A 14498-nucleotide genomic window follows, 5' to 3' on the forward strand; every position below is an offset into this window, starting at 1 on the left:
GAGTTCTTTGTCTGTGGCCATTTGATCCTTTAGTGCCTTTTAACTGATGTAATGCCTTTTCCTCAAGAATTGTAACTAGTTGAAAAAGGCTAATCAAGTTTATTTTTTGAAAAGAAATAGGCTGAAAAGTTTGTAAAGAAAAGTGCATCAAGATACTTATTTAGTAATATCACTTCAAACTTACATTAACATCATAGTTGGTAAAAACACATTTGATGATTTTATGCATAGTTACTACATTCAACGAACAGGGTGAACAAATTATGTTGAGATCTTGGTCTGTGAAAAGAGAATTGTTTTCCCTTAACCAAAAAACCAGAAAAGATCCATGTCTATCAGGCCATATGTTTGCTCCAGGGAATATTAAAACAATGTCAAATGTCTTATCAGCTCTTAAAAAGTAAACCAACTATCTGTAGAGTTGGGGAAAAAAAAGTTTGACCCTTTTGTCAACCAACAGTACTTCAATTCTATTCTCTACTGAAAATCATTTTCTCCATTCAAACATGTACATAGGACTACGCATGACGTGTTAAGTCAGTTATTCACGATAATACTTAATTTGCATTGATGAACTGCTCAAGAGCCACCCCAGTTCATTTTTATGATATTATTTATTGAAGGAATATTTCAGTAGCCATGCTGTTCCTTGACATTTTGTTAGAGAAAGATTGCAACTTTGGCCACCAGTATCCTTGTGAATGTTATCTTAGATTTATTTGTTTGTTTTTCTTCATTTTTGATGAATTAGATTATTAATTAATTTTTTTCATTCATTCAATTATTCATTTATTTATTTATGGGAGCCTAGAAAGAATGTAGGCACCTACCCGCAGACATGATGTCATATGACAATAAACACTGAAGTGAGAGAGAATGAATGGTGATTTCAGTCTGTGTTCTATCACATCAATTGTCATGGCAATCTGATCACCACTGTCAAAAGTTCTGAAGATTCTACAAGTATCTTCCCTCAACCCCCACCCCTTACCCTCTCCCCCACTATTCTCTTCCCCCTCCCCCCTACTGGCACCTAGACTCTCTTGCTGTGACCCTAAGTGTTTGTTCCTCCGAATCAACTTGGACCTCATTATCACCCTTCTCTGGCTTCCTTATTTGTTTCTTTCAAGTCCTGTCTAGCTCCAGTGGACAGTGGGCTGGTATTTAATCGTAGATCCCCAGAGTCCATCTGGACACTCCTGGGATCAGAGTGGTTAGAGTGACATGTCGGATTATACAGCGTTGTTTGGCGTTAATTTTTGGCATACATTGTCTATCGTGGAATAAATACAAAATGTGTGGACTCTTGTCTTATGAGAGGGACAACAGAAGGTGAGTTTGCGATAGAAATAACTAATTTCATCTGATTGTTTTACCATCTCTGTCTTTTTCTCTTTCTTTTTCTCTTAACAGGTTGTGGTATGTCTGTTATTATAATGTTCTCCACGTGTAAAAAAGTTGAAGAAAAAAGTTGCAAATGCATTTGGTCAACGTCTCTCAATAATTTGATCGTATTTTATGCATGTCTGTTTTTTCCATATTTGGGAAATGCTTTCTTTCGTACACGTACAGTGTATCTCAAACTTTTTTCTGTTAGTTGCACAAGTATATGCTGTGTGCACTGTAACATCAGTGCAGAACAGAGGTGAGATATTCCCAAATGTTTAACCACATCCTCAAACAAAAATGTGAAGGAATGGAGCTAAATTCATCAACTAATTTCAGTGGATCAGATTGACGAGATATGTTTTCCCTGTTTCCGCAACGGAAGGGGCTTCACCTTAAACCCCATTTAATATCTTTGCATAGAACCATTTGAATGTTGTCTTGCTGCCTGGTGGTAGTCATGTAGTGATGGATTCTCATCCTTCCCTCCCCCAGGCATGACAAGGTCCTTGAAGCTCTTACTGATGTTGGAGAAGTAAGACGAACTCTGAGGTTCACGCCCATCATCGAGGCCCTGAAATTGGAAAACAACCCCCAACTCATGGTAAGTTTTGATTGCTTGCAGAGGATGGCATACGTACTTGAAGCATGCTTACGGCTGTGAAAGTGAAAACAGAAAGTAGCATAGAGTGGGATTTTGGTGAACATCATCTCAAACCTTTGCTCCAAAAGATGTAACTGCAGTTGGTAATAAAGGCAATAGATCTAAAAACTTGGCATTAATTTCTGACTCCTTCATTTAGGACCTCAGTGATACATCAGATGGGAAGATGATCTGCTAGAAACTGAAGTTCAGTGTGCAAGCCTTTTGAAATTGGTGGCATTTAGATAGCGAATATATGATACTTACCAGGAACTACCACATAAGGTATTAAAGCGGAAATATGTGCACATCTATACATGCAACGTGTTGTCAGTACCAACATCAAGTATCACTGTAAAGAAATAAAAATGGCAACACATGCAGGGTTTTGCATAGATCAGAAATTGCAGTTTGTTCATTCTCCAAATCAAGTTTGTCTTTTATGATTCTGTTGAGACATGACAGAAAATATCAAACATTCCTCACCTGTGACTTAATTACTTGAATGTTATAATCTATTACAATAGTAAAGCAGTCCCTTAATTGTAGAATGTGAGGATCTAATGTTCACACTCATGAAACATTAGAATTTTATCTGCTTTTGAGAACTGTTTTTTTATTAAAGAGATTTAAAAAAAAAAAAAAAAACCCAGCAACTCTTTGCTCTTTCCAATGATCTGAATGTGACTAAAGATATCCTTTATTTCTCTGCTCCCCAGTGTGTGTGTATGCAACTTGTCAATGCCCTGACTACCACTCCGGATGACCTGGACTTCAGGTTACACCTCAGAAATGAGTTCCTCCGCACAGGGATGATCGACCAGCTGCCGGTGAGTTGAACCCACGCCCACCACGTTCAAATCTGATGCAGGGGGGGGGATTCAAGCAACTCTGTGAGACACTGTTAGACTAAGAGTATCTGCACGTTTATGGGCAGGAGTAGCAATTTTATATGCTGTTACGCATACATGGTAGGTGTTTGATATCCTATAGAACCCTTTTTAAGATTCACAGAGATTTATTAACATCAAAGTCTTAATGGTCATATGTTGATGACATACTTTTTGTGTTTATTTTGCCATGTAAACAAAACTTCCCGTGCTTGGTGAATTGAGCTGGTTCATATATTGTTCTTACATAAAAGGATCTGATATCAATTCAAATCCACTTCTCAGGCGGTATTCAAATTTCACTGTCAGCTTGGACTAGAGCCAAACTGACAGAGACACAATGCCCTTGTAGAATTAAGCTGTACTTCCTGTTTAAGGATTTCTCAGAAACATGGTAGAGTTGCCCAAATCTTACCTTGTAATGTAGTTCCAAGTCTGCACAAAGATGTAATACTGATTGGCTCAGGATGTGCTAACCTGAAAAAATATGTAAAGTTAAAATCAATTAATTGATGCTTATCTACAAATCTTCATGACTTGTCACATAAAAATGAGCCCAAGTCAGTTCATCAGCATTTACTGTATCTCAAAGGAAAGGAAATTCACTCATTTGAGACATTTCACTTTTCTGTTCAAATTTTTTTCAAGCATTTTAAATGTGAACATGACAGTCAACCCTCAGAAGTTTTTGCAGGCAAACAGCTCTGCTTCACTAATAGTAATGAGATGTTCAGTAAAGGGTAATATACAACTGTATGAGGTAAAATGTGATGAAGCTTTGAAAGGTGCATTGACACCAGTGGTGGGTACAATCAGGGAGGAGTGGCAAGGATGTCTGTTAAAGAGAAGAGACAACTTAATGACCTTCCTGCGTAATCACCAATAGGAGTAATCATGAGGGGACATGTAAAAGAAAATAAGTGCTTACTAGTCGTGGTAAGTGAAGATTGGAGATTCATGTGAAAGACACGCCCACTCTACCAACGCCCCACAGGAACTGAGAGACAACCCCAGCGAAGAGCTCTGCGTCCAGATGCGGGTGTTTGATGAACACCGCGAAGATGACTTTGAGGAGTTCCAGCACCGCTTTGAGGGCCTGCGGGTGGAGATGGACGACCTGGAGGGCTGCTTCCAACTCCTCCAGCAGCTGGTTGCCGGGACGCCGAGCGAGAACTACTTCCTCTCCATCCTCCAACACATCATGCTCATCAGGGAGGACACCTATGTCAGGTGCGAACATTGTCTGAAAACTCACCATGATGTTAGAGGGATGGTCCATTTTTGGTTGAGACGGGGCTTCAGGTTCCCAACGTTTTTTTGATGATGTTTTTCTTTTTATGATGATGAGAAACCTCTTATGAAATATGAAAGAGTACATAATTCCAAGAGAAATTCAAAGTTTATCTGATAAAAACTGGTTATGAAATGGCTGAGATATCCAAAAATAAAACAATCCTAAGAAAAGGTGGGACCTACTTCTTATTAAGATCGGTTTGTTTTAATTTATTTTTGGATATCTCAGCCATTTCAAACTGATCTTCATTGATTTTCATTGATTTCTATGTGTCTAGCAAAAAGTTAAAAGCTGAATCATTAATGCCAATCAGTACGATACCATCCCTTTAAGTGTTATGCTACACAGTGTGGATCCTCCTGTGACAGATGGCTGTATATTTTGTTTTCCAGTTGTAAAGGATCTAAATGACTTAAACTGAATCATGTTAACATGACTTTGATTGTAGATTATTATGTCCTACAACCAGACAGTCTTTCAACTACACAACCACATCTTGAGTGAATTGTTTCTTGCTTTATCCATTGTCAATGTTGTTTAATGCCTGTATCCATTTATCTTTGATGTTGTTTTGCTTTGCATTGCTACAGGCCACAGTACTACAAGTTAATAGAAGAATGCATATCACAAATTGTCCTCCATAAGAGTGGATGTGACCCAGACTTCCGGTATACGCAGAAATTTGAAGTCGATGTGGAACCTCTTGTTGGTAAGTGTTGTTTCCTTCTCTAAGTTGTTCTTGTTTTTGTTTTTGTTTTGGTCAGTTTTAGCATCATGCTTTTCAAATATTGATGAGAATGTACCTGACCTCCAAGACAAGAATTGAAGGAATTTTTAAAGAGAGAGACTAACTCCTAGCCAACTCATCTCCAGAAGCTCATCTCTACTGCAGTTGTAGGAACGATGAGAGAAATGTCACTTCTTATTGTCTCCATGGGCAGATGCACCAGAAAAGAGTAACATGCTGAACTAAGAGTTTGTTTCTTTGTGAGGTATTTTTAGGGAATGGACAGATCAAATATTCTTTGTAGCATTGGCTCACTTTGAGACAGGGGACTAATAACTAAGAATGAATGCCAGTTTAGCATGCTGTCTTGTACATCTGTAAACTAAGCCCAGCAAGCTATGATTGAGATGATTCAATCTAAATCAAAAGTACTTAAATGTGGGTCTTCCTTTTATGTTGCTATTTATCAGGAAAGTGTCAGAATTTGATAGAGGTATCATGTGACATTACATTCAACCTGTATGTTTTAGTTCAAGTACTGTAAAAGTGGATATTTTCGCGCGACTAATTTTTCGCGCTAGGCCGGGTCAGAAGAGTTTCGCGTGTTTTTAATTCCGCGGAATCAAGACATCACGCACAGGAACGTATGGCAAGCAAAAATATTCGCGTGTTTTTATTTTCGCGCTAGTTTCTGGTTGCGCGAAATGCGCGAAAATTTCAACACCGCGAAAATTTCCACTTTTACAGTACATGTAAGTGCCAGAAGGGATCCTCCAACCATTTTCAATCTATTTAGGGCTGAATTCAGTGTGCTATGTCTAACTGTCTGTGGCACTGATTTTGCGTCCCTGTATTGATTGAAGCATGAAAGTGGCATTGAATCACATTCTCATTTTTGCAACTCTAATTTTTATGTTTGATTTCTCTTACCTGCTTGCTATGCACAGAGGGACTGGCAGAAAAAGCCAAGTATGAGATCATGGAGGGAAAGGCGGGGAAGCTGGAAAAGGAAGTAAGTCGACAACTAAAAGAGTTTAAAAACGGTGACTCCTGGCTGCAGAGAGAAGAAACCGTGACGTCTCTTTGAGTCATGCTAATGCTGCCTTGTCATTCAGAAGGCTCATTAAAAAGGATAACTTCCAGATTAGGCAACGTTACAATGACTCACAGAGGCATAGGCCCAACTCACCTGTCACTCATATTGACACTCGATCATAATATCATCATTGTCCAATGTCACTTGCCACAAAGAGTCAACCGGAATTTAGGTTCTTGCAGTGTACAGTGGCTCATCATCATAACTTGGTCATTTGTTCACTTTTCGTCTCATCAAACTCAAAATATTCAGCAATACTTTTATTGATGTGATGTATTTATTTTTTTAGTACTTTCATATAATGTATGTCTCATTCCAGTAGCTGGCATGCATAAGATACATTTAAATCATTCTAGAATAAGCTGAAATATCATGAGGCTTTGTTTCAGAAAAGATTACCTCTGGATCACAATTTTCAGGTTTCTGTATAGGAGTAACACATATGTCATGAAGCTACAACGTAATTATCTCTGACATGACGATGATGATGATGATGATAATTATGATGACAATGATGATGATGGTGATGACGATGATGGTGGTGGTGATGTTGATGATGATGATAATGATGATGATAATGATGCCAGTAATCCCTGCCTGATTTTAGACATATTAACAATTGGAAATTTATTCCTATGACATCCACAGCTTGAACAAGAGATCACAGCCAGGCAGGAGATGGACGCCAAGCTGTCACAAGCCAACAAGAAGCTGGAGGAGACTGAGAAAGAGCTGGAGGACTTGAAACAAAAGGTGCGACCCTATCCCAGATGAGATGGGATTAAACTAACATCAAATCACTCTCCAGGGTAGCACAATAGCCTGGCATTGTGGGGAAGAATTTTGTGATTGAATGTGTGCACGCGACCAGAGTCCATTAGGATCATCTAGGCTCTATTTTCTTTGGCATCTCAAAGACTTATATGCCAGTAGTTGAAAAACATAGTCATGGGGGTGTTTCATCAACGTTAGTCAGCGCTGCCAATTTCAGCAAAATCCTTGGTTTTGATTGGATGAGATGCTCTGGTCACTGACTGTTACTATGGTGATTGTCAGCGCTGACTAACGTTGATGAAACACCTCCCTGGTCAAGATGAAATTTATCACAAGACTTCAAACTACAAACATTGCACCCACAAATCAAGCATTAACTAGCCAAAGGTTTTCTCCTCTGCCATTTAGTGAGGAAGTTCTTGCCTTTGATATTGTAGCTATGTATGTTTTTAGAATCCTGTGAGACGTAAAATTTCAAGAGATGTGAATACTGATATTGTCATAACTTTTTTTTTTTCAATCCCATACCGCAACAACTTTCTGTGTTGGTTTAATTTTCCAGATTGCCAGTGGAGCCCTCACAGCTGCAGTGGCCGGAGGTGCACCCCCACCTCCAGGGGGCGGAGTGCCACCACCCCCACCTCCACCACCTGGAGGCCCCGGTATTCCCCCACCCCCTCCTCCCCCTGGTGGCATGGGGATTCCCCCTCCCCCACCCCCACCCGGCGGGCCAGGCATTCCACCCCCTCCCCCTCCTCCAGGGGGCGGTGGTGGCCCACCCCCACCCCCTCCGCCTCCAGGGATGGGGGGTCCTCCGCCTCCTCCACCTCCCATGGGAGGGAAAGGTCCTCCACCTGTGCCGGGTGGTGTGCCCATGTTTGGTGGTATGAGCCCCGGAGGCCCCTCTCCCCAGTCTTCCTTACCCCATGGAATGAAGGCCAAGAAGAAGTACACCCCACAGACCCCCATGAAGAGGGCCAACTGGAGCAAGGTGAGATCTTCAGTCATTTATTGTTTAAAATATGTTGTATCCCTTTTGCAACCCTGAAAATTAGATTTTCCTTTCATAAGCTGGTATATTAGGGAGGTAGTCATTTTGACCTTTCATAGGTATGATAAAAAAAGGAAAGTTCTTTATGATGGAGGGGAAAACAATACTATAGATTTCTGATGAATTCATTTGGACCCCGAAAAAATTCCAATTTCCATTTCCTATACAATATGGGAGTATATTCTCTCAAGTGATATCAGGTTAGTTTTTCATTTCTTTTTTTTTTTTTTTTTTACTCTGAGGTTTATTACCTTTATATTTCATACACAATGTTGGGAGACATTATTCTTGAACCATGCAAACTTTTGTGACATTTGCAAAAAGGGATACAACCTTTAATTCTCTTCCACATCTTCGAAAACATCTGGTTAATCTTAGATGTGATTTCGGACCTGATCCAATGTTACATTGATCGTTGGTATGTTCAAGAACAGAAAGAAAGATCCATCTCAAAGGTTTGAAATGCTATTGGTGGAGGTTAGAAGTCCCTTTACTCCATCTCAGGACTTCAACCCTTCCCATAATAGTTTCAAACCCTGAGCAAACCTTGAGGTTATACTCCGGACAACACAGTATCAAACTGTACACCAGAAATATGAAAAAAAAACCAAAACAAAACAAAATAACTTTCAAACATCACATGTTATTTGTAACAGTCATCATTTTATAATACAATATGGGTTACCCAATGCATACCTCCATCAACTTAAAAATGTTTCTGTGGTAGTGTAGTATCCCTACCAAGCACACATCTATGTACAATAAAGTTACAGTGCCCTTGCACCTTTTTTTACCCACAGTGCATTCTCAATTTTATGACATGCTGCTTTCCTAACAACCGCTACATGCCCTTAGATGGTCAGATTTTAGCATTGTTTACAAAAATTAAAAAAAATTAGTGATTGTGCTAAGTTATTTATTGCTCTTTATTCCTCTTGTGTCTCATTTGTCATAAGATCAACCCAAGGCAATTGAACAAGAAATCTTTGTAGGTTATTTATCGTTATTTATTCCTCTTGTGTCCCAGTTATCTGTGAAGATCAACCCAAGGCAACTGAACAAGAAACTTTTCTGGATTATTTATTGTTATTTATTCTTCTTGCGTCCCAATTATCTCTGAAGATCAACCCAAGGCAACTGAACAAGAAATCTTTCTGGGTCCAAGCCAAAGAGGACCGGCTTGAGAAAGATGTGGTCATGGAGCAGCTTGCCTTGCTCTTTGCATCCAAACCAGGTTAGAATGACATAGTTGATCACTAGAAAGACAAGACAGATGTAGTTTTCAGTCGTTGAGCCCCATATTCTCATCAAATAAAACAGTGCAAAGCAATAGGATGAATTATTGAGTGAGATAAAGGAAATGAAATGTACAAGAAAGAGGAGGAAAGGAATGTATGCTAAAAACAAAGATGTTTCAAGAGGCAAATTGTAAATAAGATTAAGAATAATGACAAAATAAAACAACAATTCTCTGTGTGGAGAAAGAAAGAAAGAATGTTTATGACATGAAATATGTCTCTCTAAATATCTTTCATATGTTCATGGTATGCCTTATGAAATATACCCCTAAGAGGTAAATTTTGATATTCACAATAAAAATGAGGATAATGATGAGGGTAGTAGTTGTAATAGTAGTAGTAGTAGTAGTAGTAGTAGTAGTAGTAGTAGTAGTGGTGGTGGTGGTGGTGGTGGTGGTGGTGGTGGTGGTAGTAGTAGTAGTAGTAGTAGTAGTAGTAATAGTAGTAGTAGTCGTAGTAGTAGTAGTAGTCGTAGTAGTAGTGGTAGTAGTAGTGGTAGTAGTTGTAGTAGAAGTAGTGAAAGTAATATTAGTTGTAGCAGTAGTAGTAGTAGTGATGATAGTGTTAATGTTGCATGTGATACAAGAACATTGGAATATATTCATCCTTGTGCTTTACAAGTACATAACAGTTCATTATTGTATTACAATGTGAATGAATATGTCACATTGTGTAAAAGGCAAATCTGTGAAGTAGTTTTGTCAACATTTTGTGTCATGCAACATTTGTTGATCAGCCAAAAAGCTTGGCGGAGGAGGAGGAGGGACTGATGAGCTGGAAGGAAAGAAGGAGAAGAAGAAGGTGAAAGAGCTGAAAGTCCTGAGTGCCAAAGAAGCCCAGAACCTCTGTGAGTAAAACCTACAATTATGTTTTTGTGTTTGTTTTTATTATCTCTCATTCTTTACCCCCAACTGTAAATGTCATGAGACTACTATTAAAGCTTGAATTAGAAGTTGGTGTGTTCCCACGCCCTGTGGGAGGAGAGACCCAAATTGTAACTTCTTATCTGAAGCTCAAAAGCAGCACCGAAAGGGCTCTCCATCCAGTGCTCGTTAAGTGTAACAGGATGCCCCTTTGTGTTACTTCAGTACGACTTGACTGTCCAGTCATGCGTGCCACGGATGTGAAACCCCCCATCAGTAAGGTTTGCTGATTGCTCCTTGGTAATCTCAAGGGATGAAGAATGGTGAGATCACGACAAAAGTAATTGGTAGCTAGAGCTGGACCAGTTTATGGTATGCATCACGGGACGTCACTTGGTCACAATCTTTTGAGCATCTTCAAAAAAAAAAAAAAAATGGTGCTTTGTAGGTCTTATATAGGTGTGAATTGGGACAGGATGGTGGTTTGTTTGGTGTGGGTGGATTCTGTGTTAGTAAGAAAACTGGGTCATATCCATCTCCTTCCACAGACTAGTTGTTAGTCATACTGTGTGAGGATAGGTGTGGAAATTTCCCAACATTCATCAAAAGTGGGAGTTGTAATGGCATGTGGCATGTCAACCGAACATCCCTGGAAGAAAACTTTATAGAGCATAGATTCCAAAAGGGGGGGGGGGGGGGACACTAGAAGCTCTGGTGCTGACGTTGCCCAGGTGTCATGATGACTGGTGTTGGTTAGGCTTAGTTGGAATACCATTCTGCCCTCATTTTTATGAACTCCCACAGCTATTAGGAAGCTTAACGGTTTACCCACATGAGTGATGACAAAAGTCTCTTGAGCAGGATGTGGGTGGGTTATGTTGGCAACTCTGCTTTGCTGAGCTCATTGTTGGTAAAAGAGGTGAAGATCGGTGGCCCTTTTTTACACGTATACTAGTACTTAAGAGGAGGCAGGAAGTGTCAATAGGGGGAGCCCTTCCTGTCATTAATGCCTGCGATCACACCAGCATCACGCAAATGGTTCCCAATACCAATATGACAATGCCGAGGTGTGAAGAGTCATTTTGAGTAGACACTGGCTCATATCTTCATCACACACTGCTTCTCCTTATGTCTTTTATCGTTGTGTGTACTTTCCTTGGGAGTCATGCCTGCTAGCATGGCAAGGGGTGATTAACATTCAGCCTGATCATGAGCTGGAGGCTGTTCAGGCTTACTTGTGTCCAATTTGAACATTAATGAAAAGGATGATATATAGATTGTGGTGTGAAAACACAAAAAGGAATATGAAGAGGTTAGAAACTGATTAGCACCAGAACTGCCTGCATACATGTAAGCCATGAGGCCAAGTGATGTGAGACATGAAATCTGGTATGTGTGTTTCCTTATGAAACATTATCTCAAATGGTATACTACAGTATAGTATGCAATTTGTAGTCTTCCATCAGAACTCTGGTGTCTGGCAGACTTGTAGGACGATATGCATCACGCATCTGTTAACAGGTCGCATAGTGACGCAGCAACAAAATGTGTTGTAGATGATAACATCAAAATGAAATTGTATTTTGTGTTCTAATCAGAAGTTGCTCATCAAAAAAAAAAAAAAAAAAAAAAAAAAAAAAATATTATTGTTAATTGCTGTGATGTGGAATGTGAAATATGTCCAACCCATACACTTAGTTTTTGTAATACCAATCCCTGTGGACCAATTTACTATTAAACATACTCAAATTTTGTGTATGCTTTTCCGAGAATGGTTCTTCTTGACAACCTGAAAGATTGTCCGAAGTTTGCCCGATGTACCCACAACTAATATATGCAACCTGGATTCCAAGTATTGAAAACCGTTTTCGTGGTATAGGTTAATGAAATTGCTTGTTTCTACGTCAGAATGGGATTAACATCCATATCATATAGATTTGAATGTCGGTATACCAGTCTATTCCCATAACTGTGTATGCCTGCTTTTCTACCACCATCAGCGATCTGGCTTGGTTCCATGCGCATCCCCCACGAGGAGATCAAGCGGCGGCTGCTGGAGATCGACGAAAACCACCTCAACGAGGGTCTGATCCAGTCGCTGCTCAAGAACATGCCCGAGAACGACACCATCAAGAGTGTGTACTCCCTCAAGGACGAATTCAACGACATGAACGAGGCTGAGCAGTTCTGTGTCCTGGTGAGTGTCTGGACTGGATTTTAACCCCTGTGTACCAAGGGGGAGACCCTCTCTGTGCCATGTTGATCTCTCTCAGTGTTTGTGGAATGGAAAAACTTAACAGGCCTCCTTCCTGTTTGTATTTGTGCATATCGCCAATAAGCACACAAACATTGGTATTGCCACCTGCAGGCTCTGTGCAAAAGTAGTAGCATACTGTTGAAGTAGAAATTTTTGTGGTGTTGATATTTTCGCGCATTTCGCGCAACCACAAACTAGAACGAAAATAAAAGCACTCAAATATTTTTGCTTGCCATATGTTCCAGCTAGTTGATATCTTGATTCCACAGAATTAAAAACACACGAAACTCTTCATACCCGGCTGAGCGCACAAAATTAGTCACGCAAAAAATATCCACTTTTACAGTAGCACATAAACTCTGAGGTCCAAATCAGCAAACGTAGGTTAACTCAAATCTATTGTTTGAATTAAGACTATGAACTTCAACAAGCGTAAAATACTGTATAGGCAGCATTTTTCGCAGGGGTAATTTTTTGCACTTAGCTGGGTAAGATGAATTTTGCATGTGTTTAATTCCGCCGGCAGTCATAATAACTTACTAACTTACTTGCTTTGCTAACTTACTTACTTACTTGCGCAGTGTCTTTGAATGATGATAGCATAAAGATTTAGTGTGTAAGGTTGTGTTCTACACTGCCTTCAGCCTTTCCACTCTATAAAAAAAAAAAGAAAAAAAAAGAGATAAGTAGAATTGAGGTTCATCTGCTCTAGACAGTAAGCCACATGAAGCCGTTTTTTTCTTTCTCTCTCTCTCTTCCAGGTTGGTGATATCAAACATCTGGACAAGAGGCTACAGGCCATCAGTTTCAAAATGAAATTCCAAGAACTAGTTGGCGACATCAAACCTGTGAGTAGTCGACATATTACATGCCTCTCCAGTCTGTTTTTCCCCTGCAAAACGGATCATTATTTTGATCTTTCATGTTGATTTTCTGTCAGTTTCACCCTCTCTGTCTTTTCTACACTTATCCTGTTATCTCCTTTTATATTTCTTGTTGTTTTTTCCGCAATTTGATTGTATGACTTGAGATCGTTTTAAATTCAACGAACTGCTACATTTTGTACACACACATACACATATATTGTGTGTGTGTATTTGCATTTGTATGTATAGTATGCTTGCATGTAAATTTATGTGTAATATGTTAATGAGTAAATCCATACGGTTCTTAATGTACAGGAAGTGCAAATTAGTCTGTAGCTTTATGATACTTCAAGAATGAACCCATACACCACATAGAAGATGCCAGAGAATTTTTTTTTTTGAAAACCGGAATGGAAGTAATTTGTTTCGTTTTTTCTTGTTTGCAGGACATAGCAACAGTAACCAAGGCCTGTGAAGAGCTCCAGAATAGTAAAAGTTTCACCAGTGTGCTGGAACTGATTCTCCTCTTCGGAAACTACATGAACTCTGGCTCCAGGAATGCAGGCTCTCTTGGATTTGACCTCAGTTTCCTGACAAAGGTCAGATTTCTGTCTGGGGTCATCAGGTCACCCACTCCTATTACTCCAAAGTCTTATCAGCTGTTGTGTCAGAATTAACTCTTTTGTTAATATTTCTGTTACTTCAAAGTTCTAGAGTAAAAGCTCTTTCTTTTAGCTTTGGTTTTCAATCATTACTTTACACAGTGATGTCTGCCGGAGTATTGATTTATGGGCAGATGTTTTTGAGTACGCATATCACCTTTAAAAACCTACAGAGGTGGTTAATATGCTCTAAATAGTTATGCCAGTATGTCTCCTGGAAAACCACTTTATTTTTGTGCTTTCCCTCCAGGTTATATGTGAAATTTATGTGAAACTTCAAAGTTATAACCACCCTTAGTGGATGGTTGGCTGTATAATCAGCATATTTGTATCTAGAATGTTGTTTGATTTTCCTTTCTATTCATTATGGAATTTTTTTTAAAACACCTCTAATGACTTATCTGCAAGTTGCATTTTCAGAAGTATGTTTGTACTTATTTAAGTGATCTACACTTTACTTTTATCCATAAAATATACAATACTAGATTATGACTGTATAACTGTTTTGTTTGGTTGGGTTTTTTTTTGTAAACATCTTGATCCTCTACAGCTAAGAGGAACAAAGTCAATCGACAACAAGATGAACTTCCTCAACTTTCTGGCTGACCAGATTCAGAATGTGTATCCCGAGTTCGCTGACTTCCCCAGCGAGATCGGGCACACACTGAAGGCATCGAGAGGTAAGGCCAGA

At 39.4% G+C, this 14498-nt stretch overlaps 1 protein-coding gene across 1 annotated transcript in view; it reads left to right on the plus strand.

The window, feature by feature from the left end:
- The window catches only part of LOC140235526 (protein diaphanous homolog 2-like), a 105060-nt gene that overhangs the window by 83152 nt on the left and 7410 nt on the right, over positions 1 to 14498 (plus strand). The window contains exons 6-18 of the mRNA XM_072315550.1: positions 1882 to 1990; positions 2749 to 2859; positions 3914 to 4149; positions 4804 to 4922; positions 5888 to 5952; positions 6685 to 6789; positions 7373 to 7801; positions 8984 to 9095; positions 9896 to 10006; positions 12023 to 12219; positions 13041 to 13127; positions 13592 to 13744; positions 14358 to 14487. Coding sequence (XP_072171651.1) covers positions 1882 to 1990; positions 2749 to 2859; positions 3914 to 4149; positions 4804 to 4922; positions 5888 to 5952; positions 6685 to 6789; positions 7373 to 7801; positions 8984 to 9095; positions 9896 to 10006; positions 12023 to 12219; positions 13041 to 13127; positions 13592 to 13744; positions 14358 to 14487 — 1964 coding nt within the window. The remainder of the gene's footprint in view (positions 1 to 1881; positions 1991 to 2748; positions 2860 to 3913; positions 4150 to 4803; positions 4923 to 5887; positions 5953 to 6684; positions 6790 to 7372; positions 7802 to 8983; positions 9096 to 9895; positions 10007 to 12022; positions 12220 to 13040; positions 13128 to 13591; positions 13745 to 14357; positions 14488 to 14498) is intronic.

This window comes from Diadema setosum, chromosome 11 (assembly GCF_964275005.1).
Source record: "Diadema setosum chromosome 11, eeDiaSeto1, whole genome shotgun sequence".
NCBI classification, from domain to species: Eukaryota; Metazoa; Echinodermata; class Echinoidea; order Diadematoida; family Diadematidae; genus Diadema; species Diadema setosum.